Here is a 25567-nt window from a genome sequence, read left to right as displayed (position 1 = left end):
AACTGAGATGTAATTGCCTTAAAAAAAAATGTTTATTTTATTATTGGAAAGGCAGAGTGACAGAGTTGAGGAGAGGCATTTCCCAAATGGTCTGAGTCAGGTGGAAGCCAGGAGCCAGGAATTCCACCTGAGTCTCCCCGTGGGTGGCAGGGGCCTGAGTACTTGGGCCATTATTTGCTGCCTTCCCAGAGTGCATTAACAGGGAGTTGGATGGGAAGCAGAGCAGCTGGGATGTGAAATGGTGCTCCTCTATGGGATGCTGACATTGCAAGTGGCAGCCTACCCACTGCACTACCCTGGAACTGTGTTGCATTTCTGTTTTTCTATCATGTGGAAGCGCCAGTTCTTTAACCACTAGTGACAGGTGCATTATGCCGAAACACTGGTAAAATCCTGAAAAGTTTACAAATAAATTTTTCAGCCATGTTGTTACCGTTGCCATGCTCGCTTCTCAGAGTCCCTTACTCTCCTCAATTTCCTTTTGTTACACAGTTGCAGAATTTTAAAGTTGACTTGAACAAAGCCAAACACCGACATTGGAGTGATGAAAGAAAGTAGGAATTTAACACTTAAGCAGGACTGGGGAACATTTTTTCTTCCAAAGGCAGTTTGGATAACATCACTCACAGGCCATAAAAAATTATCAACTTAAAGACTAGCTTGTTTTCAATACACTGAATTTTGAGTCCTGCCTGCAATTGTGAGCCCAATGTGGCTGGTGACCAGATGTTTCCTACTGCTGGATTAAGAGTGAAGAATCTTCTAGAACCAAGCTGGCATTGCAAAGTGCACATTCAGCTCCCTGACCTTCCCCTCCCCAGAGTCTTTTTCTCCCTGGTCAGTGGTAGGATAGCATGGCATTCTCTTGGCAAGCTTGGTGATGGCATAACAGGCTCTAGAGGGTCTGGGGGCCATGCACAGGTGGCTTTGCTGTTTGCCATGGCTCGGGGTTCCTGGGATGGGAGGGGGATGTAGCAACAGGAAGCTGAAGTGGAAGCAGAGAAGCAAGAACTCACACTGGAGTTCTTATGGATATAGGATGATGTCCCAGTCCAGTGTCCCAGTTAACTGCCTGTGGCACAACAATTGCATTTATTTATAGTCCTTTTTTTTTTAGAGCCATTCTACAGGGTCTGAACCGGTTATCCTACAAGTTTTATGTGCATTCTTTTGATGGCCAATAACATTGAACATCTTTGCACATGCCTATTGGCCATCTTCATACCTTCTTTATTATTATTATTATTAATTACATTGCATTATGAGACACAGTGTTATGAGCACTGGGATTCCCCCCTCCCCTCCCCGAACCCTCTCCCCATGGTGGATTTCTCCACCTTGCTGTGTTACCACAGTTCAAATTCAGTTGAGGTCTTTATACCTTCTTTGAGTTAGTCATCTTTTTGCTATTGCGTTGTATCCAGAATATTTTAAAAAATGTTGCTGAGGCTGGCATCATGGTGTAGTGGGTGACAAAGCTACCTGCAGTGTCAGCACCATATGGGCACCAGTTTGTGTTGCGGCTGCCCCACTTTTCATCCAGCTTTTTGCTAACGGCCTGGGAAAAACAGCAGAGGATGGCTCAAGTGTTTGGCCACCTGCCACCCATATGGGAGCCCTGGATAAAACTTCAAGTTCCTGACTTTGGCTTGGCCCAGTGCTGGTCTGTGTGATCATCTGGGGAGTGAACCAGCAGGTGGAAGATCTCTCCTTGTAACTCCATCTTTCATCATCATCATATCTTTTCACTTTCTGAATCCCTGAGAGGCTAACACTTCATCCATTTCTAAACCTGCCGGACTTCATGTGTTCTTAGAACTGCAATTTAACAATCACGTTGAGGATTTTCTGTCCCCAGCTGCTAAGACAGAGGAAGACAAAGGGAGGATGGGCAGCCCTGCTCCCCAGGCTGGCCTATGAGATGGTGTTTGCCAGGTGCCAGTCGGATATCCCGTCTGTTTAAACAAAACTTGCCACTTGAGTCCCAGGCTGGGAAGCCGCGGGCAGAAAGCAGGCCTGCAGGAGTGGCATGGATCTTTGACTCAATTAAGCTGAATCAATCTTGTCACTGAGTTCCCAAGGAAATTCAATTACAGGTCAAGTGGAGGAAGCCCCGTAATTGCGGCTGGACCTGCGGAGATGACAGGTGGTCGATGGCCCCCCCGGGGGTGTCTGACTTCAAAGGCCCCCCGACTGCGGTGGGCAGAGCAGGGACTCAGGCCCCGGGCGCAGCAGGGTGCGCCCCACTCGCAGGGACACTGGACAGACAGGTCCCTGGAGAAGGCGCTGCAGCCCACACCCGCTCCCTGGTCAGGTCCGCTTCTCCAGCCGAGTCCAGCTACCAGCGGACCAAGGTCAAAGCCAGCGATTGGAGCTGTAAGAGGGGGGCCCAGTGTGCGGAACAAAGCAGAGCGGGAGGAGAGAGACGCCCTCCCCACGCCCCATTCCGGGAAGGGGGCGTCTCCAGGAATCCCCTCTCCTGCTTGATTCACAAAGGGACCTGTGCCCTCTAATGGTGACACAAATATTGCAAGGGCGTGTTTCTAACAGACATAAACCCAGAAGCCACAAATAAAGAGATTGATAAAACACACCACGTCAAAACATTGTAACAATGACAAACCTTTGTGTGGGGGTGGGGGGAAATTATAAATACATTGCATTATAATTTTCCGATGTGTTATCTCTGGGGGAACCTGGTCTGTGAATCTATACTTACCTCAAAATAGGAGGTTTAATGAAAAATCAAAATCAGAAGTCTTACAAGCGTGTGAGGGAGGTAAGAACTTACAACTCAGAGACCAGGACCTAATTCTTTAACATATAAAGAGCTTCTACAAAAGTAGAAAGCTAGAAAAAGGAGGAAAAAAGATGGCCATTCCAAATAAGGGAGCAAAGAATGTGTAGTGTAACAAAGTCTTTCAATACATGCAAAGAAATGCAACATTCTTTATAAGAGAAATGCAAAATCCTAGGAGGCTTCCTATTCTTAAAAAAAAAAAAATTCCCAAGATTCAGTTCTTATTATTTTATATTTTAGAAGCAGAAGGAGGAGAGAGAGAGGGAGGAAGAGAGCTTCATCTGCTAACATCAGCTCAGGCTGGACCAGGCTGCAGCCAGGAGCTACAGATCCAACCCAACTCTCCCATGTGTCTGGCAGGGATCTGAGCACCTGACAGGGCTCCACTGCACCTGCCTCGTGTTTCCATCTTCTGCTCATTGGCATGATTTTGGAGGATGTCCCAGCACCCCTCCATGAAGGCGCAGAGCCTGACCCTGGCCTGTGGTCACGCTCCCTGCTCCTGCAGCCTCGGGTGACAGGCCGGTGCCTTCCAGTCCATCCAGTGGCCCAGGGTCTGAGTGGAACACCTCACCAGGGTCAGGCCAATTAGTCCGGAGACTCAACTGCTGAACTTTTGTAGAAGCCATCAAGTAAGTGCGTGGGTGGGGAGAGAGTCTTTGCTTATGGCGTTGAAACCCGGGTGGCTGGCTGAGTAACTGCCTGCCCAGCTGCAGCCACTTCGGTGCTATGAGGGGAAAGAGTCCAGCCGTTCCTGAAGTCAGCTCAACACTGCCCATTTCCTGTGAACAGAACTCTTGGCTTTCTGCCTCAGCCTGATCTTGCGACCCACACTGAATCTGCCATCACGAAAAAAATGTGATTTCTAGGAAAGACAAAGAAACATCTCTAAAAAAAAAAAAATTAAATCTTCAGACATAGTCTACAGCTCCCCCTGGTGGAAAAGGTCTTTCACTATCTAGGTAAATCCCTCCAGCAACCTGCATAAATATAAGCCCATTTAGAACATTCTAGATCAATGTGTGTGTGTGTGTAGATAGATAGATAGATAATCATTGTTTAAAATCCTGATGGTAAGCCATTCCAATCACACTGTTCAGAATTTTAATTTCCAAGGAAACATGTTTCAGGCAGTGAATATGGGCTGTGCTAGACATCATCAGAAATCAACTTTTCTAGCAGTGAAAAAAAGAGAGACAGAGAAAAATACACAGGGAACAAGAGGACAGACAACTAGAATGTGGTAAAATTTTAAAATTCACTCAAGTAAAACTTCACTGATCTCTCATATAAGGCTCATCCCTTTTCTCTTGCAGACATGATCAAAGAATTAAAAACAACAAAAAAAAAATGAAAAAAAAAACGAAAACAAAAAAAAAAATCCTGACAGGATTGCCACTAGCAGAAAGGAACATTCAAGGAATTGAAGGAGTATGGTGTAGTTTTGAGCCTAGTTCCCACCTCAAAGAAGAGACTACCCAGAGGGAGAGGGACAGGGGTCCCACAAAAGAGTCGTGTGGTTTTCAGAAGGGGTTGAGGTGGCTCAGGCTGGCACTTGCTGACTAACTGAACAATGGCTCTCCTTCTGCACCAAGTCCGTGGAGAGCCTTGGGGCGCAGACACCCAGCGAGCCCCAGCCAGACCACTCCCTCTGGGATCCACCTGCCGAGGCCAGAGTCCAAGGGGCCCTGCCCAAGTGGTCCTGGCATCCACAGAGCAGGTGATCTGTGTTGTATGCAAGCCTAAATCATAACACAAATATGTTTCATCTGAATATTTAAAGAACTTAAAAAAAAAACAAAGATGAATAATCCAGCGGAAAAGTGAGCAAAAGTTAGAAAGAGACAGTTCTCAGAAAGTGATATGTAAATGGCTTATCAGCATGAAAATATATTCAGCCTCACTGGTAAGAGAAATGTTAATTTAAACTACATTGAGATACCTTTTTGTTTTTTCTTTTGGATGACTTTTTTTTTTTTTTTAAGTTTCTGGTTGGGAAATTTAAAACATATTGCGCACCCAGCCTGTGGGCAAAGAGCCATTGCCGTCACTGCTGGTGGGAGTGGAAACCGCTGTGATGCTTCTAGGAGAGGATTTGGCAACAACTGCCCAAATCACAGTGTGTGCAGCGTGACCACGTGCCCTGCAGATACGTTAACACACTTGCAAAATGAGGTTTGTTCAAGGTTGCTGTGGGAACAATGTTCTACTTGTAACAAAAATTAACTGCTTGACCAAGTTCTGGTTTCACTTGAAGGAATTTTGTGCAGCCAGAACTGGCTACCTACGAAACAAGGAACAAGACCTCCAAGACAGTGTTTAAAACAACAACAAAAACGGGGACCAGTGTGAAAGCCTAGTGGCTAAACCCTTGTCCTACATCCACCGCGATCCTCTATGGGCACCAGTTCCTATCCTGGCTGTCCCACTTCCCATCTGGCTTTCTGCTTGTGGCCTGGGAAAGCAGCAGAGGATGGCTCAAGTACTTGGGCTCCTGCACCCATATGGGAAACCTGGAAGAAGATCCTGGCTCCTGGCTTCACATCAGCTCAACTCTGGTCAGTGGACATTTGAGGAGTGAATCCGCAGACAGAAGATCTTTGTCTCTTTCTCTCTGTGAATCTGCCTTTCAAATTAAAAACAAAAAAAGAATTTTAAGAAATCATTCATAAAACAAAACAAAACGCTAGCAAGGTACCAAACTGTGCTACTTTGAGAAGTTGCTCTGCACTGGCTAGATTGCAGTGACGCCTTTTCTGGGGGAGCTGAGAAGCCAGGGGAGGACACGGGAGGGAGAAGCCCCCGGGTGCTCTTTTGTTCCTTTTGTTTTCATAGAACAATGTACTTTACAAGCTGGCTTGAAGGAAGCAAGTTGTCAAGCCATAGAATAGAAAATTATGTTTCATCAAACACGCATTTCAGAAAGCCTCAACAGGGACCGGCTTTGAAGGACTTCCGTGTCTTTCTTACTCATTTTTGTATGCTTTCATGGGGTCAGGACATGAGCTTTGTTTCTGTGATCAGAAAGAATAGAAAGGGCGATTTTTAATGTCTTTTAAAATTTAAGATCTTTCTGATATGTCCTTATCACAATTATTCTTTTAATAAAGATTTATTTACTTTTATTGCAAAGTCAGATATGCAGAGAGGAGGAGAGACAGAGAGGAAGATCTTCCATCCAATGATTCACTCCCCAAGTGACCACAATGGCTGGAGCTGAGCTGGTCCCAAGTTAGGAGCCAAGAGTTTCTTCCAGGTCTCCCCCACGGGTACAGGATCCCAAGGTTTGGGCCGTCCTCTACTGCTTTCCCAGGCCACAAGCAGGGAGCTGGATGGGAAACAGGGCCACCAGGATTAGAACCAGTACCCATATGGGATTCCGGCGTGTGCAAGGTGAGGACTTTAGCCACTAGGCTACTGTGTCAGGTTCATCACCAGTTTTTTTTTTTTGTTTGTTTGTTTTTTTTAAAGCAAACTATTTGAAAGAGAGCATTAGAGCATAATCCCAGCTATGGATTCGCTTTCTAAATGCTGTCACAGCCACAAGTGGGTAGGCCAGATGGAAGCTGGAAGTCTGGAACTCTTGACCCCTGAGTCTTACCTTGAACCATCAGGAGTCAGGAGCTGGGCATCCAACCCAAGCACTCTGACCTGGGAAATGGAACAAACGCCACTCATTTGTTAGCATTTTTTTAAGATTTATTTTTGGGGCTCAACTGACTCAATTTTGTTAATCTTCTGCCTGCAAGTACCAGCATCCCATATGAGCACCAGCTTGTGTCCTGGCTGCTCTGCTTCCCAGCCGGCTCCCTGCTTGTAGCCTGGGAAAGCAGTGAGGACGACTCAAGTCCTCGGGCCCCTGTACCAGTTCAGGAGATCCGGAAGAAGCTCCTGGCTTCAGATTGCTCAGCTTTGGCCATTGTGGCAATTGGAAAGTGAGCCAATAGATGGAAGATCTTTTTCTGTGTCTCTCCTTCTCTCTGTAAATCTGCCTTTCCAATAAAAATAAATTCATCTTTTAAAAACATATTTCTTTTTTACTTATTTGAAAGAGTTACAGAGAGTGGAGAAGGAAACACAAAGAGAAAGGTCCTCCATCTTGCTGATTCACTACCCAGATGGCTACAAAGGCCAGAGTTGATCCAGGAACCAGGGAACCAGGAGCTTTGTGCAAGTCTTGCACATGAATGCAGGGGTACAAGGACCTGGACGAGCTTCCACTGCTTTCCCAGGTGCATTACCACGGAGCTGGACTGGAAGTGGAGCAGCCACAACCTGAACTGATGCACATATGGGGTGGAGGGGGGGTGTGCCAGCACTGCAAACAGAGGCTTAGCATACTGTGTCACAATACTGGCCCTTTGTTCCTATTCTTTGTTGTTGTTGTTGTTGCTTTGGTTTGTTTTGAGGAGATCCATGGTTTTATTTTATAAAACAAAGGCCATACCGTGGCCCCAAACCCACTTCCAACCCTGCAATTTTTAAACGTTTAAACCTCTAGGAGACCCAGCCAGTCCCTTCATGAGCGGTCTTTTGAAGACCACTGAGCTGGGGAAGTCCACCCTTTCTCAGACAGACACATTCCTTAACTGCTATAAGTCGCGGTATAATGCAATTGTTGCTCTCACCTTCTATTTTAGATTCAGTATTTCTATCGACTTAAATAATTTTTTTTTCAGATTCTCCTCTCTCCCCAGGAATTCTCTGTTACTCTGAAACTCAGACCAATTTGGTTTGAAAGTTGCTCTGCCTCATTTAGGCGTGAAGAATTTGTCCCTATCTGCTGCGGCAGCGACGTCAGCAGTAGAAACTTCTAATTGCTACCGTAAACATCCTGACTTCACAAGGGCACGGAAGGACTAAAAAAAGCCTTGAATAGAGACATTTTCCCTTCCCTCTCAAGCAAAAGAGAAGCCCTTCCGAGGGGATGTGCCACCTGCAGCCGAAGTTATTTATAGTGACTGGATTTAATTCTAATTCTGCCCTCTGGTGACTCAAGCGGACTGCCGCTTTAAGACCTGGCTCCGCCCGTGTGTCAGAAGGGGCGTTGCTCTTTTCTGCGCTTGGCGGAAGGAATTACAAATTTAGCAGGTGACAGAGAGAAAGCAGCCAGCCACTGTGTGGGTCACTGGAAGGGTGGGGAGGCCAAGTGGCACCCATATGGGATCCAAGCTAAGAGACCTTGGCTGCCCTACCAGGGCGGATTTGAAGTATTCTGTGCCCTCAAAATCTAAACGCTGCACCAGCAGCAGGAATCCATAAAGTCCATACATTCCTTCCTCAGACAATAAAATACAGAATTCTCATAGGATCCTGCCACCTGCTTCCTGGTACGTACCCACAAGACCGGAACTCGGGGACTCAGAAAGCCATATGTGTGTTCAGAACCATTTTATCCCCAACAGCTGGAAGGCAACCCGGTGGGTGTCCCCGATGGGCAAATGGATAAACTAAGTGGTAGAGATAACGTTAAGACAGTGATTAAAATACCATTTGGGACCTCCACATCCATACCCCGCATGCCTGAGTTTGAGTACTGGCTCCACATCCGATTCCAGCTCCCTGTTAACCAGCTGCGTCCCAGCTGGGAGACCCTATGAGTCTCTCATTCAGGTCCAGCCCCTGCAGTTGCGGGCGAGGGGTTAATCAGAAGTGAGAAGAGCTCTCTGGTTCCCTGTGTCTCTGTGTTTCCAATGATAGAAATGTTTAAAACGTTTCAAAACATGGCATATGCATATAGTAGAGCAATATTTTGTTTTTAAAGGGAGTGGAACTCCTGGGCCTGGACCTGAGCCTGGAGATGTTAGACTAAGTGCAGTAAGCCAGAAAGAACAAACACCTGCTATGAGATTCCACTTAGAGGAGACATTCCAACCAGTCATGTTCCTAGAGGCAGGATGCTGATTGGTTAACATGGTTAACACAACAAGAATGGATTTATACTGCTGAACCGTACACACACATGATGATGAGGGATAGGTATTAGCCTCCTGGTTAGATTCCAGAATACCTGGGTTCAATTCCTGGCTCTGGCTGTGTGTGCCAGCTTCCTGCCAGTGTAGACTTGGAATCAGCCAATGAGGCCTCAAGTGGCTGAGCCCCCAATATTCCTGTGGCAGACCTGCAGGAGCTAGGAGCTTTCCAGCTCCTGCTGCATTTGGAAGTGAATCAGCAGACAGGAGCACTGCCTCTGTAAGTCTGTCACCCTCTCTCTTTCAAATATATTTTTTAAATTATTTTTTTAAGATTTATTTTTATTGGAAAGGCAGATATACAGAGAGGAGGAGAGAGAGAGAGGAAGATCTTCTCTCTGATGATTCACTCCACAAGTGACCGCAATGGCCGGTGCTGTGCCAATCCGAAGCCAGGAGCCAGGAACTTCCTTCCAGGTCTCCCACGCAGGTGCAGGGTCCCAAGGCTTTGGGCCGTCCTTGACTGTTTTCCCAGGCCACAAGCAGGGAGCTGGATGGGAAGTGGAGCTGCCTAGATTAGAACCGATGCCCATACTGGATCCTGGTGTGTTCAAGGCCCTAATTTATCTTTTTAACTTATTTTAATTAAAAAAAATTTTTATTTTAAGATTTATTCATTTTTATTAGAAAGGCAGATATACAGAGAGGAGGAGAGACAGAGAGGAAGATCTTCTCTCTGATGGATCACTCCCCAAGTGACCACAATGGCTGGAGCTGAGCTAATCCACAGTCAGGAGCCTCTTTCAGGTCTCCCACATGAGCACGGGGTCCCAAAGCCTTGGGCTGTCCTCGAGTGCTTTCCCAGGCCACAAACAGGGAGCTGGATGGGAAGCTGGGCCACCAGGACTAGAACCAGCGTCCATATGGGATTCTGGCACATTCAAAGTGAGGACTTTAACCACTAATCTATCGCGCCGGGTCCTATGTCTCCTCTTTGTAAATATGTCTTTTAAATTAAAAGAATAGGGCCTGGCACGATAGTGTAGTAGTTAAAATCCTTGTCCTGAATGTGCCGGTTCTAATCCCGGCAGCCCTGCTTCTCGCTGAGCACCCTACTAGTAGCCTGGGAAAGCATAGAGGACAGTCCAAAGCCCTGAGACCCTTCACCCAAGTGGGAGACCTGAAGTGTAGCAGCCAGGCCTAGAACTAGTGCCCATCCAGGGTGCCGGTGCTGTAGGTAGATTATCCTATCACACCACCATGCTGGCTCAAATTTAGTTTATGTTTTAAAGATTCAATTGATGTATTTGAAAAGTAGGGTGACAGAGGGGAACACACACAAACACCTTTCATTTTCTGTTTTATTCCCCAACAGCTAGAGTTAGGTCAGGTAGAACCAGGAACCTCAAGGACCAGTGCAGTGGTATAGCAGGTTAATCCTCCCAGGATCCCATATGCTGGTCAGGTCGTGTGCCGGCTGCTTCACTTCTGATTCAGCTCCCTGCTTATGGCCTGAGAAAGCAGAGAATGGCACAAGTACTTGGACCTCTATGCCCACATGGGAAACCTGGAGGAAGCCCCTGGCTTTGGCCATATGGCACGGGGTGTGAATCAGCAGATGGAAGGTGTATGCCTCTGTGTGTGTGTGTGTCCCCTTTTCTCTGTAAATCCACCTTTCAAATAAATTTTTTTTAAAAGATTTATTTTTTATTAGAAAGGCGGATACACAGAGAGGAGAGACAGAGAGGAAGATCTTCCGTCCGATGATTCACTCCCCAAGTGAGCGCAACGGCCGATACTATGCCGATCCAAAGCCAGGAGCCTCTTCCGGGTCTCCCACGCGGGTGCAGGGTCCCAAAGCTTTGGGCCGTCCTCGACTGCTCTCCCAGGTCACAGGCAGGGAGCTGGAAGGGAAGCGGGGCTGCCGGGATTAGAACCGGCGCCCATATGGGATCCCGGGCGTGCTAGGCGAGGACTTAACCACTTGCGCCACCGCGCCGGGCCCTCAAATAAAATTTTAAATATCTTTTTTAAGAGCCTTGTGCTGTAGTCTAGTGGGTAAAGTCCTCTCCTTGTAAGTACCAGGATCCCATACTGACATTGGTTCATGTCCTGGCGGCCCTGCTTCCCATCCAGCTCCCTGCTTGTGGCCTGGGAAAGCAGTTGAGGTCGGCCCAACGCCTTGGGACCCTGCACCTGTGTGGGAGACCTGGAAGGAAACTCTTGGCTCCTGGCTTCAGATCGGCTCCGTTCGGCTGTTGCGGCCACTTGGGGAATGATTCAACGGGTGGAAGATCTTCCTCTCTGTCTCTGCTCCATTTTCTATATCTGACTCTTCAGTAAAAATAAAAATAAATCTTTAAAAATCTTTAAAAGAAAGGAAGATGCCAGGTCTGGCGTGATAGCCTAGAGGCTAAATCCTCGCCTTAGGTGTGCTGGGATCCTATCTGGGTGCCGGTTCATGCCCTGGCTGCTCCATTTTCCATCCAGTTCCATGCTTGTGGCCTGAGAAAGCAGTGGAGCATGCCCTTAAGCCTTCAGATTCTGCACCCATGTGGAAACCCAGAGAAAGTTCCTGGCTCCTGGCTCCAGATTGGCTCAGCTCCAGGCATTGAGGCCACTTGGGGAGTGAACTAGTGGATGAAGATTTTTCTCTCGGTTTCTCCTTCTCTCTGTAAATATGATTTTTGAATAAAAATGAACTTCAAAAAGTCTTTAAGAAGAATAAGATCAAGGAGAAGCAGCAGCAGCCAGGAACCTGGATCTCCATCTGGGTCTAAGGTATAGATGGCAAGAGTCTGGGCTGCCACCTGCTGCCTGCTGGGTGCATTACAGCTGGGTCAGAAGGCAGTGGCTGATAAGGGATGCTGGCATTGCAAACAGCAGTTTTAACCCATCGCAGCACTATTTCTATCCTCCACACCCTCTTTTCATTTAAACAAATTCAAATTAAATTTTAATTTGGAAAATAATTTCCAACTTGTAGAATGGAAATTTTTTAAAAATACAAAGAACTCCATTATTCTGCTTACCAAGATCTACAGTTGGATAATCGTTCACCTCCACGAGCCAGCATCCATTTGGGTGCCAATTCATGTCAGGGCTGCTCTGCTTTCCATCCAGCTCCCTGCTTGAGGCCTGGGAAAACAACAGAGGACGGCCCAAAGCCTTGGGACGCTGCACCCATGAGGGAGACCTGAAGAAGCTGTTGGCTCCTGGCTTTGGATTGGCTTGGCTCTGGCTGTTGTGGCCATTTGGCAAATGAACCAGCAGGTGTAAGATCTTTCTGTATCTGTGTAAATCTGACTTTTCAATAAAAACATAAACCTTAAAAAGAAATTCACCTGTGATGAACACTCCACCCCATATTAGAACTGTCTGCAGAGATGAAAGCCACAGGCTGTATCAATACATGGAGGGGGGTTTGTCAGGGGGAACTGGGTCCCACAGTGGTGGCAGCTGGGATCCCCAGCAACAGGTGCTTTGCAACCTGTTAGTATGGCTCAGAGCTTGGGTGGCCCCATTCCCGACTGAAAGCTGGTGCAGGGGACCACTCCTGTATGGCCTGAGGCCCACAGGCCAGCAAGCCTGCAGTGGACTGTGTCCCAGCCTCAGAGGCAGACCTGTCTGCCAGCTGTGTTGATTCTTGCCAGACCCCAGCCTCGCCCCCACATGGGGGCTGAATTCATCTCAGAATCATAGGGTAATTTCACATACTATCTTCACACAGACCCAGCTCAACACTCCTGCAAGTTTCCAGGTGTGTCTTTTTAACTTTTTGGATTATTTTTTTAGGGTTTGGCACACTGACTCACAGGCTCCTCTGCTTGTGATGCCAGCATCCCATATGGTTCCTGGTTTTAGTCCTGGATGCTTCCTACCCAGCTCCCTGCTCACAGCCTGGGAAAGCAGCCAAGGATAGTCCAAGTACTTGGACTCCTGCATTCATGTGGGAGACCCAGAAGAAGCTCCTGGCTCCTGCCTCCAGAATGGCTCAGCTCTGCCCATTGCAACCAGTTAGGGAGTGAACCATTGGATAGAAGATCTCTCTGTCTTTCCTGTGTGTGTGCATTTTTAAATTTACCTTTAAAAATAAATCTTAAAAATGAAAATAATGTTTACACATATGCATTTATTTGAAAGGTAGAGAGAGATATGTCCAGTCTGCTGATCCCCTCCCTAAATGTCCACAACAACCTGGACTGGGCCAGGTTGAAGCCAAGAGCTGGAAGTCCATCAGCGTCTCCGACATGGATAGCAAGGGTCCAAGTACTTGGCTCATTTCTGGTGCTCTCTCAGGTGCTTTGGCGGGAAGCTGGGTCAGAAGTGGAGCAGCTGGGATTGGAAGAGCTACTTGTATGGGGTGCCAGTGTTTGGCCAATGCTGGGAGAGGGGTTCTATGACACTGGCATTTGGAGATTACAGCCCCATCACATTTTGTAGTTGAACGTTCCTCCTTCTGCACTTGTCTGATGTTTCCTCATGCCTAGACTGAATGAATGCATTCTGGGTTGGGATACAGGGCTGGGGAGATGCTGGTGGTCAGTCATGGGAATTGCTGCTGGAGGCACCTGATGTCCACTGGCCCCTCACCTGCTAGTCTGACTGTTGCCTTATTTCTCCTTCGTAGGACCCCGCTACGTATGTATTTATCAATTCCCTTCCAATGCATAAGCCATCAGTAAAGAAAGTCTCCAAGATAATGCAGATAATTTGCTCCTCATCAAAATGTATCTTTAAATTGAGCAGCCACAGATTGCTGCCTGATTCAATTCTTTCCTTGAAAAAGGTTTTTTTGGGGCCCGGCACGGTGGCGCAAGTGGTTAAGGTCTTCACCTAGCACGCCCGGGATCCCATATGGGCGCCAGTTCTAATCCCGGCAGCCCCGCTTCCCTTCCAGCTCCCTGTGTGTGGCCCGGGAAAGCAGTCGAGGACGGCCCAAGGCTTTGGGACCCTGCACCCACGTGGGAGACCCGGAAGAGGCTCCTGGCTTCGGATCAGCATAGTATCGGCCGTTGCGCTCACTTGGGGAGTGAATCATCGGACGGAAGATCTTCCTCTCTGTATATCCACCTTTCCAATACAAAAATAATAAAAATAAATCTTAAAAAAAAAAAAAAAGGTTTTTTGGACCCAGCACAATAGCTCAGTGACTAAATCTTCACCTTGCATGCGCTGGGATCCCAAATGGGTGGTAGTTCATGTTCCAGCTACTCCACTTCCCATCCAGCTTCTTGCTTGTAGCCTGAGAAAGCCTTGGGATCCTGCACTTAGTGTGAGAAACCCAGAGAAAGCTCCTGGATCCTGGCTTCAGATTGGCTCAGCTCTGGTTGTTGTGGCCACTTGGGGAGTGAATCATTCAACAGAAGATTTCTCTCTCTCTCTCTCTCCTTCTCTGTGTATATCCGACTTTCCAATTTAGAAAAAAATCTTTTAAAAAAAAGAGAGAAAGGTTTCGTTTTTTTCCACATGTAGGTCTGTAACCTGGAATCCACATTGTGTATGGTGTGAGGCAGGGATCTGTTTTCTTCCTATACCAAGTCAACTCTTGGCTTCCTGGATGCAGGGAAGGAATCTCCCTCATGCCACCCCCAGAGAGGCGCAGAACACGCCTCCATCCTCCCGAGCCCGCCCCTCCCTGCCTGATTAAGGGACCCTAATCAGCTTGGGGAGATTAAGGACTCGGGCCTGGCTGCTTGCACACCCCCACCCCTGGGGTGGCAAGGGAGACCTGAGGGCGGGCGACTGAAGGAGAATCGGCCCTGTGACCCCTCACCCGGGCCCTAAGCCCCAGCCCCGGACCTTCCAGTGAGTGGCAAAGGCCCCTGGGCACGTATTCTGTGCGCCCGAGGGCGTGGGCTGTCGTGGGGGAGGGGTTAGCAGGTGCGGAGGGGGAAGCGGGGTGGGCTGGAGCGCGCCCTCAGCCACCCCGATGTCGTCCCAGCCTGGGGGAGGGACATCTCACGGGTTAAACTGGCTTTGAGAAACCGAGGGCTGCAGGGAAACCCCTCGTAACAGTTCTGTGTGTGTGTGTGTGTGTGTGTGCGCGCGGGGAGGGGGCGGACGGTGTGTCTCAATCCTTTTCCTTCCTTTCCATTTATGCTTGCAGGAGCCGGCAATGACAGCCTGCGCCCCGCTTGCGGGTGGGCTTCCTGGCCGGCTGCCCTGCGCCCCCGGGCCGCCCTGGGTTTGGTATTCCCGGCCGGGCCTCCCACAGGTCCTGCCCTGGCCCGGGCTCCGACTTCTGTTCCTACTGTTGCTCCCGCTACCCTCTGCCCTTTCTACCGTGTTCACCGTGGGGGTGCTGGGTCCCTGGGCATGCGATCCCCTCTTCGCCCGGGCGCGCCCAGAATTAGCCGCCCGTCTGGCCGCCGCCCGCCTGAACCGCGACCCTGCCCGGCAAGGCGGCCCCCGCTTCGAGATCGCGCTGCTGCAGGAGCCGTGCCGGACACCCGGCTCGCTGGGGGCCGTGGCCTCGGCGCTGCCCCGCGTCTCGGGCCTCGTGGGGCCGGTCAACCCCGCCGCTTGCCAGCCGGCTGAGCTGCTGGCCCAAGAGGCGGGCGTCGCGCTGGTGCCTTGGGGCTGCCCCGGGACGCAGGCGGCCGGCACCACGGCCCCGGCGGGGACTCCCGCCGCAGATGCCCTCTATGCCTTCTTTCGAGCTTTCCGCTGGGCGCGCGTGGCCCTGATCACCGCGCCCCAGGACCTGTGGGTGGAGGCGGGACGCGCCCTGGCCACCGCGCTCAGGGCGCGAGGCCTGCCCGTCGCCCTGGTGACCTCCATGCAGCCCGTTGACGTTTCTGGAGCCCGAGAAGCTCTGAGGAGGGTTCGAGACGGGCCCCGGGTCAGAGGTAGGCCCGCCTGCAGGGCGCGGGGATGTTCTGGCTGGGTCAGGGGGCTGTGCCTCGGGAAGGCCGGCGAGCCACGCGTCTGTGTCCGCAGTGGTAGTTATGGTGATGCACTCGCTGCTGCTGGGTGGCGAGGAGCAGCGCTACCTGCTGGAGGCCGCGGACGAAATGGGTCTGACCGATGGCTCCTTGGTCTTCGTGCCCTTCGACACGCTCCACTACGCCTTGTCCCCTGGCCAGGAGGCCTTGGCCGCGCTCGCCAACAGCTCCCGGCTGCGCAGGGCCCACGATGCGGTGCTCACCCTCACGCGCCACTGTGCGCCTGGGGGCAGCGTGCGGGACAGCCTGCGCAGGGCTCAGGAACGCCGGGAGCTGCCCCGGGACTTGGATCTGCAGCAGGTGGGTGGAGTGGAGCTGAGGAGCAGAAGCTGCTCTGGGTCCTGTGGGGGTCTTGATTGGGACATCTTCGTGCAGGAAAGTAACTTCACATGGAATGAAAAGATATGTGTGTTTTTATTTTTGTGTGAGCACATTTGGAATCCAGGTGTGGTTAGTTTCTTTCATACTGTTGATTTGCATGGACTTTCTGAAGACACCTCGAACCCACAGATTTCAAAATTTGTTGCAGCAAAATCAGCTTATCTTTGAAATTCACTTTTCATGACTTAAAAAAAAAAGATTTATTTATTGGAAAGACGGGAGTGGGATAAGAGATCTTTCATCTGCTGGTTCACTCTCCAAGTGGTGGCAATGTCCAGAGGTGGGCTGATTCAGAGCCAGGAGCCAAGAGTTTCTTTCTGGTCTCCTGCGCTGGTGCAGAGTCCCAAGGACTTGGGCCGTCCTCAACTGTGTTCCCAGGCAACAAGCAGGGAGCTGGATGGGAAGATAAACAGCCAGGACACGAACCAGTGCCCATAAGGGATACCAACACCACAGACAGAGGCTTACCCTACTATGCCATAATGCCCCTCCCTGTGCAAAGTTTTGAAGTGCGCCATGTTGGGACTGTCTCCAGGGAGCAGGCAACAGGTCCCTGGACTGCACTGTCCTCTGAGGCGGGCGTCACAACACCTCAGCCACGGTGGTGCCATCGGGAGAGCAGCAGAGAGGGAAGACACAGGTCCAACCCAGCTCAGGGATACTTCCTCTGGGACCTCCCCAGAAATCTCTCCGAGGACTTTGGCAACTTGCAAGAAGCAGAAGGCTCCCTAGGTGGCGCCAGAGCGCCTGTCACCACACCCATACTTGATTCCCATCATCCCGCTCAGGATTGGGTTTTCCAGGAACCCTAAGAACCCTGGTTCAGATCATCCAGCTCCTCCCCGGTCACCAAAAGACGGATGGCCAGACACCACTAAGATTCAGTGCAGGTAGAGGTTAGCAGGCAGTGAGGTACAAGGGCCCTGGGCCCATAGATGGGAGACAGGTGGTGGCTCTCAAAGGGCTGTGGGAGTAGCAACAGGAAGAGGGTAGGAGTGAGATGGGATGGAGGAGGGACGGGCAGGTGGAGAACCAGGATGCAGAAGGTTCCTCACTCACCGGAGAGGGGCTCAGTCGGGATTCCTGAATGTTCCTCCTGCTTCCTTCTTGACTTCCTCCCCACACCCAGATGGCTCATTTGACTCCAATGCTTTCTCCATCCTCCCTGTCAATGCACTGGTCCAGGACACAATCCCAGGATAGCCTCTCAAATGCCCTGCAACCCATACCCCTCTCCGCCCACCCACCAGAGCAAGCCTTGGGAGGCTGCCCACCGGGACCCTGCCCTGCTCCTGTTCCCAGCCTCCCTGTGGCTTTTGCTGTGCCTGATGGGCGTGCTTCTCTCACAAGGTTAACAAGGTCTTGCGTCTTCCTCCCTGCTTTCTTTCTACAACTTTCTCTTCTCCCTTGCTGTTCTCCATGCAATCCCCACCCCTCTACCCACCCCCCCACCCCCGGCCACTGAGTAACACTGACTGCTTCCCTAAGGGATAGTGAGCACTCTGGCCAGCTCAATGGCTAAATCCTCACCTTGTAAATGCTGGCATCTCCTGTAGATGCCAATTCAAGTCCTGGCTGCTCCACTTCCCATCCAGCTCCCTGCCTGTGGCCTGAGAAAGCAGTAGAGGATAGCCCAAAGCCTTGGGACCCTGCACCCGCGTGGGAGATCCAGAAAAGTTTCTGGCTTCAGATCAGCTCAGCTCTGGCCATTGTGGCCATTTGGAGAGTGAACCAGTGGGTGAAAGATCTGTTTCCATCTCTATTTTATGTGAATCTGCCTTTCCAATGGAAATATATATATATATATATATATATATATATATATATATATATATGAAATAAGACTTTTAAGGGAATGGGTGGGTAGTGATTAAAACTGCAGAGTAACCAGGGGGCAGAAGAAGGAAGCAGCTTTGAGCGAATTGGCCAAGGGGCAGAGACACAGCAGAATTCTGAAAATGACAGACAGTGGGCAGAGGAGATGGGAGGAGGGACCCAAAGAGCAGAGAGGAAGAGGCAGCCAGTGGGGGATAGACCACGCTGGGGCAGGGGTGGCAGGGGGAGGAGCAAGCCAGTGGGGAGGGGCCTGGGACATCACTAACCTATCCTCAGCACATGGAGGACTCAGGGGAAGAATGGTTGGAGGCCTGAGTCCCTGCTCTTTTCCTAGGTGTCCCCGCTCTTCGGCACCATCTATGATGCGGTCTTCTTGTTGGCAGAGGGTGTGGCGGGAGCGCGGGCAGCCGCAGGGGGGGGCTGGGTGTCAGGAGCAGCCGTGGCTCGTCATGTCCAGGATGCACAGGTCCCCGGTTTCTGTGGGGCCCTGGGAAGAACTGAGGAGCCCTCGTTTGTGCTGCTGGACACGGATGCTGCAGGTGACCGGTTGCTGGCCACCTACATGCTGGACCCCTGGCGGGGAGCCCTGTTATCGGCTGGGACCCCGGTGCACTTCCCTCACGGGGGCCCAGGACCTGGACTTGACCCCTGGTGCTGGTTCGATCCAGATGTCATCTGTAATGGAGGTGAGGGCGAACACCCAGTCCCCACAGGAGCAATCCCCATGGACAGGGAACCAAATGGCCGAGGATAGCCAACTCCCTGCCCGTCATTCTTCATCGGGGACCCTTGAGGTCCTCCTCCACCCCCTGGTCTGCACAGGAACCCCCTCTTGTCAGCCCCAAAGTCCTCTGGGATATCTGTTAGCATGGCGACATGCTTACTCCTTTGAGGAACCTCCAAACTATGACCTGGCCAGCTCCTGTGCCTCAGACCTGGAGCCTCCTGGGCTTGGCGTCTTGTAGAGTGGCTCTATCCTCAGCCACTTCCCCAGTGTTCCCCTGCTCTCCCTGTCCCTCCAGGAGTGGAGCCTGCCCTGGTCTTCCTCGGCTTCCTCCTGCTGGTTGGCATGGGGCTGTCGGGGGCCCTCCTGGCCCATTATGTGAGGTGAGCGGAAGCAGAAGGCAGGTCGGAGGCGACCTTGGTGTCTCTCCTGCTGGGAATGAAGTTGTTTGATTAGGACAGCAGACTGGGGCTGCTCCAGAGGAGGGGGAGGCAGGAGTTTTCCTGGGCTGGAAGGACTTGGCAGAGGTACAGATTGGTGGCCCACCAGTACCCCTCCCCTGAGCTGACTGCCGGTTACCTCTTCCTCCACCAGGCACCGGCTCCTTCATATGCAAATGGTCTCTGGCCCCAACAAGATTATCCTGACTCTTGAAGATGTCACCTTCCTCCAGCCACACGGGGGCAGCACTCGGAAGGTGGGTAGGGCAGGTCCCAGTATTTGCTCTCCTACCTGAGCCAGCCCTCACCCCAGCCCCCAACCGAGGATCCCAGTCCAGGCTCAATCCGAAAGCTAGCTTCTGGGATGTGTGACCTCATGTGTGCTGTGGAGGTGACAGCCCCAGGCCTGTGCCAGCTCAGCCTGGCCTCCATCTAGGGCCCTCATCCTTCCCTCCTGCCCTCCCCCAGTACATTCTGATCCCCTGCACTGCTTCATTCCCTCCCCCAGATGATCCAGGGGAGTCGCTCCAGCCTGGCTGCACGCAGTGTGTCTGACATCCGCAGTATCCGCAGCCAGCACACGGACAGCGCCAACATTGGGCTGTATGAGGTGAGCCCATGCCCTCCAGGATGGCCACTGAGACACGGAAGAGGCCTACCCTCAGTGTGTGTGGGGGAGCCTGGGGTAGACATCCACAGGGCAGAGGACATGAGTCCCTCAAATGGTAGCATGATGGGGAAGGGTCCTTCTGGCCAGTAGGGTTTTCCTTTAGTCATTATGGGGTGAGGGCTTCCCCAAGGGTGGAAGCAACAGCTGCCATGGAGTATGGTGGGACTGGCATGTAGCCTCAGGTGGCCCTGCTGGAAGCTCCTAACCCTGCCCTTCTGGCCAGCTCAGGACCATAGAAGGAGGGAAGAAAGTCACCCAAGGCCATTAGGACATCCAGGATAGGCTAGGCATTCTCCATAGGGTGGCCTGGGAGGAAGGCAGGGAGTGTAGATTCAGACAGAGCACAGGGAGTTCGGCTGGTCAGAAGGCTTATGGAAACAGAGAGCTCCCAAAGCTTCAGACCACCGGAAGAACCCCTGCTTGGGCTTCCATTGTGTCATCGGAGCCCAACACCCGTGTATCAGAGCGGCTGTTGTTGTCATTTCAGGCAGGCTGTTCTTCATCATGGAGCTACTATGTTCTCTGTGTATCTTGTCCCCAGCCTTGTGCACCAATGCAGGCTCCAGCTTCTGTGACACCTGATGCTCCCAGGTGCATTTCCAAGTGCTCACAAACCCCAGCAACGTCCTCCTAGTCCAAGTCTTTTTCCAACAGACCGTAGCCACCTACACAGGTGGCATGGTCCAGGTGAAGATTAAAATGAGGGACCCATTGCTCATTCAAGCGAACACTGACCCACGCTCAGCCTGAGCATGGTACCCTGTGCAACAACACGGATCACACGCCCTTGAGCCAGCCCTGCCAAGGGCTGTGAGGGCTGTGAGGCCTGGGGCCAGCAGGGAAGCTGCCTGTACTTCACCCTGCTTCACTACAAAGCTGGGAGCCCTGCCTCCTAGCAGGTGGTGATGAGGGTGGTGATGGCAGTGAGCAGTGGCTGCAGTGACTCCCTCCCTGCTGAGATGTTGAGCCCTCCTGCATCTCTCTCAGCTCACTGTGAAGGGCCACATGGATGACCTGTCCCATGATAGGAGGTGGGCATTGTAGGGCTCCTGGAATCATGGACTTGAATCCTTAACCCCATCCCCTCTACTTCAGGGTGACTGGGTTTGGCTGAAGAAATTCCCAGGGGACCAGCACACAGCTATCCGTCCAGCAACCAAGATGACCTTCTCCAAGGTAGGAGCCAGGCCAGGGGGCCAGCAAGGGGGTACTGTGGCGGTCATATGTTGCCGCCCTCCTTCCCCTGCCTTCTTCCTGCAGCAAGGTGCAAGTGCAGATCTCCAGTAGGGAGCCCCCTTCATCTTGAGCAGGGATCCGCCCCCTCTCTCTTCCCTAGCACTAGTTCTTTGAAAGGCAGAGTTATGGAGAAAGAGAGGTTTTCCATCTATTGGCTCACTCCCCGGATATCCCCATACCTCAAGCCAGGAACTTCATCCAGGTCTCTCATATGGGTGCAGGGATTCAGGCACTCGGGCCAGCTTCTACTGTTTCCCTGGGTGCATTACCAGGGAGCTGGATGGGAAAGTGGAGCAGCTGGGATGCCAAGCATCCATGGGATACAGCACTGCAGACCTTGTCTTAACCTGCCCTTGACTTTGCTTATAACTTTAAGTTCAAGCATATTCAGTGTCTGCATAGCAGCCTTTGACCCTATGTTTTTCCCCCTGAAGAAAGAAAGGAGAGCCTCCCCCATCTGCCTCCAAAGACCATTGCATTCCCACACCAACCCACACCCTGAATGGCAGCCCCTAGTGTGTGGCTCCCGGTGACAACCACACCTGTTCACTCATCCCACCACACCCCGTTGCAGCTACGGGAGCTCAGGCACGAGAACGTGGCCCTGTACCTGGGGCTCTTTCTAGCGAGGGCGGCAGACAGCCCTGCGGTGCCGACAGAGGGCATGCTGGCCGTGGTCTCAGAACACTGTATGCGTGGCTCCCTCTACGACCTCCTTGCTCAGAGAGACATCAAACTGGACTGGATGTTCAAATCCTCCCTCCTGCTGGACCTCATCAAGGTGTGTTGTGTTTAGGAGGATTGAGACCCAAAAGGATGGGGCAGGGGGCCCCTGCGTGCCTGAGGCTGCCCCTCTCCCCCATCCCTTCCCAGGGCATGAGGTATCTGCACCACCGAGGCGTAGCTCATGGGCGGCTCAAGTCACGAAACTGCGTGGTAGATGGGAGGTTTGTGCTCAAGGTTACCGACCACGGCCATGGGCGACTGCTGGAAGCACAGAGGGTGTTGCCTGAACTCCCCAATGCCGAGGGTAGGAATCCCCACCTTTGCAAGGTTGGCATCCCACGGGTGAGGGCCACCCACAGTGGACTGGGGGACGAGGAAGGTAGGGGCTACTTAGGGGTTGGGGCTTGTGCCTGAGCTCCGGCAGGTGCTGTGGGCGGGAGAGGGAGGCTCTAAAGCCCAGGCTGTTGCCGGTTGTCTTTCCCGGGCCCTGTCTCGTTCTTTAGGGTAGGACCTATTTCTGAGGGGCAGGCTTTGGAGGTCGGGCGTCCCCCAACTCGGGCGGTGAGGGTCATCTGCAGGGTAGAGGGGCAGGCAAGTGCCTGGAGGCGAGCTTGGGCTTTCCTAGGAGGTCCAGGGACTGCCTTCAGTGCGCCCACACCCCCTTCCCTATCTCCCAGACCAGCTCTGGACAGCACCAGAGCTGCTTCGCGACCCTGCCCTGGAGCGCCAGGGGACGCTGGCGGGCGACGTTTTCAGCCTGGGCATCATCATGCAGGAGGTGGTGTGTCGCAGCGACCCCTATGCCATGCTGGAGCTCTCGGCCAAGGGTGAGGCAGGACACCTACCCCTGTGCTAAGGGCGCAGGTGCCATAAGTTATATTACTTCTCACTGACTCCCAGGGCTTGGGTCCTCTGGTTAGTGCCACAACCCCCTTCTACCTTCACTTCCCCACCCACCACAGCACTGATAATAAAGGCCCCTTTTACGAGCTCTCCTTCCCCTCACTATGGTGAGCTTCAGCCCTCAGGCCAGGGTCAATGGTACTCCCATCCCAGGAGCCCCCTCCTCACAGTCCCTCTCACACCCCCACAGAGGTGGTGGACAGAGTGCGGAGCCCCCCTCCGCTGTGCCGGCCCTTGGTGTCCATGGACCAGGCGCCTGTGGAATGCATCCAGCTGATGAAGCAGTGCTGGGAAGAGCAGCCAGAGCTTCGGCCCTCCATGGACCGCACTTTCGACCTGGTCAGGGGCTGTGTGGGCTGCTAGGGTGCCAGGTTTTGGGGAACAACTGGGAAAGGCTGCTGGCAAGCAGGGAGGCTGGCTGGCTGGCAGGACACCTGGCCTTCCATGGTACCTCTCAAAGGGTATCCTGAGAACTGGGAGTTTTGGGGTGGGGGGTAGAGATGGGGGTGAAGGGGACTGGGTGTGGGAGGATGACTTGATTCAAATAACTGACTTCTGGGAACTCCGTTTTCCACTTTCACGTGCCTTCTCTGTCGGGGGGGGGGGCAGGAAGAGTGGGAGGAGGAGGGGTGTTTGATGAGCAAATGATTGGTAGAGAGAGGGGTGAGTATCAGAAACACACAGCCCCAGGAGAGGGCGGGGTCTGCAGCCCCTTCACCAGTGTCCTCCCCACCCAAGTTCAAGCGCATCAACAAGGGCAGGAAGATGAACATCATTGACTCCATGCTGCGTATGCTGGAGCAGTACTCCAGCAACCTGGAAGACCTGATCCGGGAGCGCACGGAGGAGCTGGAGCTGGAGAAGCAGAAGACAGACCGGCTGCTCACACAGATGCTGCCTCCGTGGGTGTCGCGTGCGAGCCAGGGCAGGGCAGAGTCAGGGGGGTGCCCAGCCGGGGAAGGGTGGGGCCTTCAGGTGACCTCACTCGCTCACCTCCCCCAGATCCGTGGCTGAAGCCCTGAAGATGGGGATCCCCGTGGAACCCGAGTACTTTGAGATGGTCACGCTGTATTTTAGCGACATCGTGGGCTTCACCACCATCTCAGCCATGAGCGAGCCCATCGAGGTGGTGGATCTGCTCAATGACCTGTACACCCTCTTCGATGCCATCATCGGCTCCCACGACGTCTACAAGGTCCCAGTGCTGCAGCCTGCTCAGCTTCCAGTTAGCTTCATCAGTCTCCAGCCCATCCTGGGGCGGACCCCAGCCCAATCAGCAGGATGCGCTTCTTTCCCCAGGTGGAGACGATCGGGGACGCCTACATGGTGGCTTCCGGGCTGCCGCAGCGGAACGGGCAGCGGCACGCAGCCGAGATCGCCAACATGTCGCTGGACATCCTCAGCGCCGTGGGCTCCTTCCGCATGCGCCACATGCCCGAGGTGCCCGTGCGCATCCGCATCGGCCTGCACTCGGGTAACTCCGGGCCCACACACCTCCCAGCAGATTTTCTGGGTTTAGGAGGCAGAGCTGTGCAGTGACGGACGCGGGGTGGGGCTTGTAGAGGATACCCCGAAACCGGAGGGAGATGACGGGCAGCTAAGGGTCTTCGAGGCTCCCAGGTGCTGTCCAACCACCGGGCACTGCAGCTTCAGCTCAGGCCTTGCCCGCCGGCCGACCCCGCGCATCTCCGCAGGCCCATGCGTGGCGGGAGTGGTGGGGCTCACCATGCCCCGATACTGCCTGTTTGGGGACACAGTCAACACCGCCTCGCGCATGGAGTCCACCGGCCTGCGTGAGTGCAAAGGCGGGAAGGAGCGTTGGGGGAGGTTAAAGAGGGAATGGCCGAGCTGGGATCCCAGGAGACGAGTCCCAGGCTCATAGCGTGTCCCCGCCCAACCTCGCGACCATCCCCAGCTTACCGCATCCATGTGAACATGAGCACCGTGTGTATTCTTGGTGCCCTGGACGAGGGCTTCCAGCTGGAGCTGCGTGGCCGCACCGAGCTCAAGGTGAGGCAGGCCCCGCCCATCCATCAATGAGGCTCCACCCTCCGCGAGGCCCCGCTCACCCATGGCTATCCCTCCATTGTGTCTCCCCAGGGCAAGGGTGCCGAGGACACCTACTGGCTGGTGGGCAGGCGCGGCTTCAACAAGCCTCTCCCCAAACCTCCGGATCTGCAACCGGGGTGAGCGTGCGGCCTGTTGCCCTTCTCTGCCTGGGTGCCCCCCAGCCCATCCCACCCCTGGGGATGAACCCTGCCCTCCCATCACCCACTCCTCCCCTGCCTGAGGCCAACGTCCCCTCCCCGCAGGGCCAGCAACCACGGCATCAGCCTGCAGGAGATCCCGCCTGAGCGGCGCCTGAAGTTGGAGAAGGCTCGGCCTGGCCAGTTCTCAGGGAAGTGAGAACAGGTGCTGCGCCTTGGCTGCCAGGCCCAGCAGCTGCAGCTCCATGCAGACTCCCGGGGCCACCCTCAGCCGGGGAATGCTGTCTGAAGTGGTTGAAGGGGAGACCAAGCCATTCGGCTAGCTGGCTGAGAGAGAAGAGCCTGCTAAAGGATCCTAGCTTAACAGCCCCCAGGAGGGCACTGTCTGTGACATCCAGCCTCAGGCCGCCCCCAGCACAGATCAGGCTCCTTACCCCCTCCAATCAAGTTCAAGGACAGTGCAGTGTTCAAGGGACAACTCCAGGGGATGCCTTTCGCCATGCTCTGTTGGACCAGAACCCTGACCCAGGCCCTCTCCTCCCTTGGGGAACCCCTTCCCTCTGAGACTCCCCTCTTTGCTTCAGGATGATTCTGGAAGGTCCTTTTCCTGCAAGTTGCTGCTATAGGCGATCAAAGGTCTGAAGGATGCCCGTGGCTTCTATCCGGTTCTACCTCAAAGGATTCTGGACCTTTGCAAGGGCTGCTTGCACATGTCATGTTGTGACTTTGGGAACATGGCTTTGGGAGGTGGGATCCCCCTCAGTGGTGAGGAAGGGGAAGTCGGG

At 52.9% G+C, this 25567-nt stretch overlaps 1 protein-coding gene across 1 annotated transcript; it reads left to right on the top strand.

Annotated features, from left to right (window-relative positions):
- Nucleotides 1–14830: 14830 nt before the first annotated feature.
- On the top strand, nt 14831–24981 carry GUCY2D (guanylate cyclase 2D, retinal). The gene is made up of 18 exons (XM_041001107.1): nt 14831–15563; nt 15655–15959; nt 18211–18562; nt 18899–18983; nt 19195–19297; nt 19549–19650; nt 20806–20886; nt 21521–21727; nt 21820–21976; nt 22350–22499; nt 22766–22914; nt 23314–23477; nt 23578–23770; nt 23875–24049; nt 24270–24368; nt 24491–24585; nt 24676–24761; nt 24888–24981. The coding sequence occupies exons 1-18, from the start codon at nt 14831–14833 to the stop codon at nt 24979–24981; spliced, it is 3330 nt and encodes a 1109-aa protein (XP_040857041.1).
- The last annotated feature ends 586 nt before the right edge of the window (nt 24982–25567 follow it).

This window comes from Ochotona curzoniae, unplaced genomic scaffold (genome assembly GCF_017591425.1).
Source record: "Ochotona curzoniae isolate NIBS_2020 unplaced genomic scaffold, NIBS_Ocur_1.0 scaffold_2453, whole genome shotgun sequence".
NCBI lineage: Eukaryota > Metazoa > Chordata > Mammalia > Lagomorpha > Ochotonidae > Ochotona > Ochotona curzoniae.
Note: the sequence above shows the minus strand (reverse complement) of the source record. Positions and strands in the feature narration are given on the sequence as shown.

Excerpts from the sequence above, each read along its gene's own strand:
- GUCY2D (XM_041001107.1), top strand. The coding sequence starts at position 14,831 with ATGACAGCCTGCGCCCCGCTTGCGGGTGGGCTTCCTGGCCGGCTGCCC. Across the intron at positions 18,984-19,194 it reads CTCCTGGCCCATTATGTGAG|GCACCGGCTCCTTCATATGC; the intron begins GTGAGCGGAAGC and ends TTCCTCCACCAG. Across the intron at positions 19,298-19,548 it reads ACGGGGGCAGCACTCGGAAG|ATGATCCAGGGGAGTCGCTC; the intron begins GTGGGTAGGGCA and ends TCCCTCCCCCAG.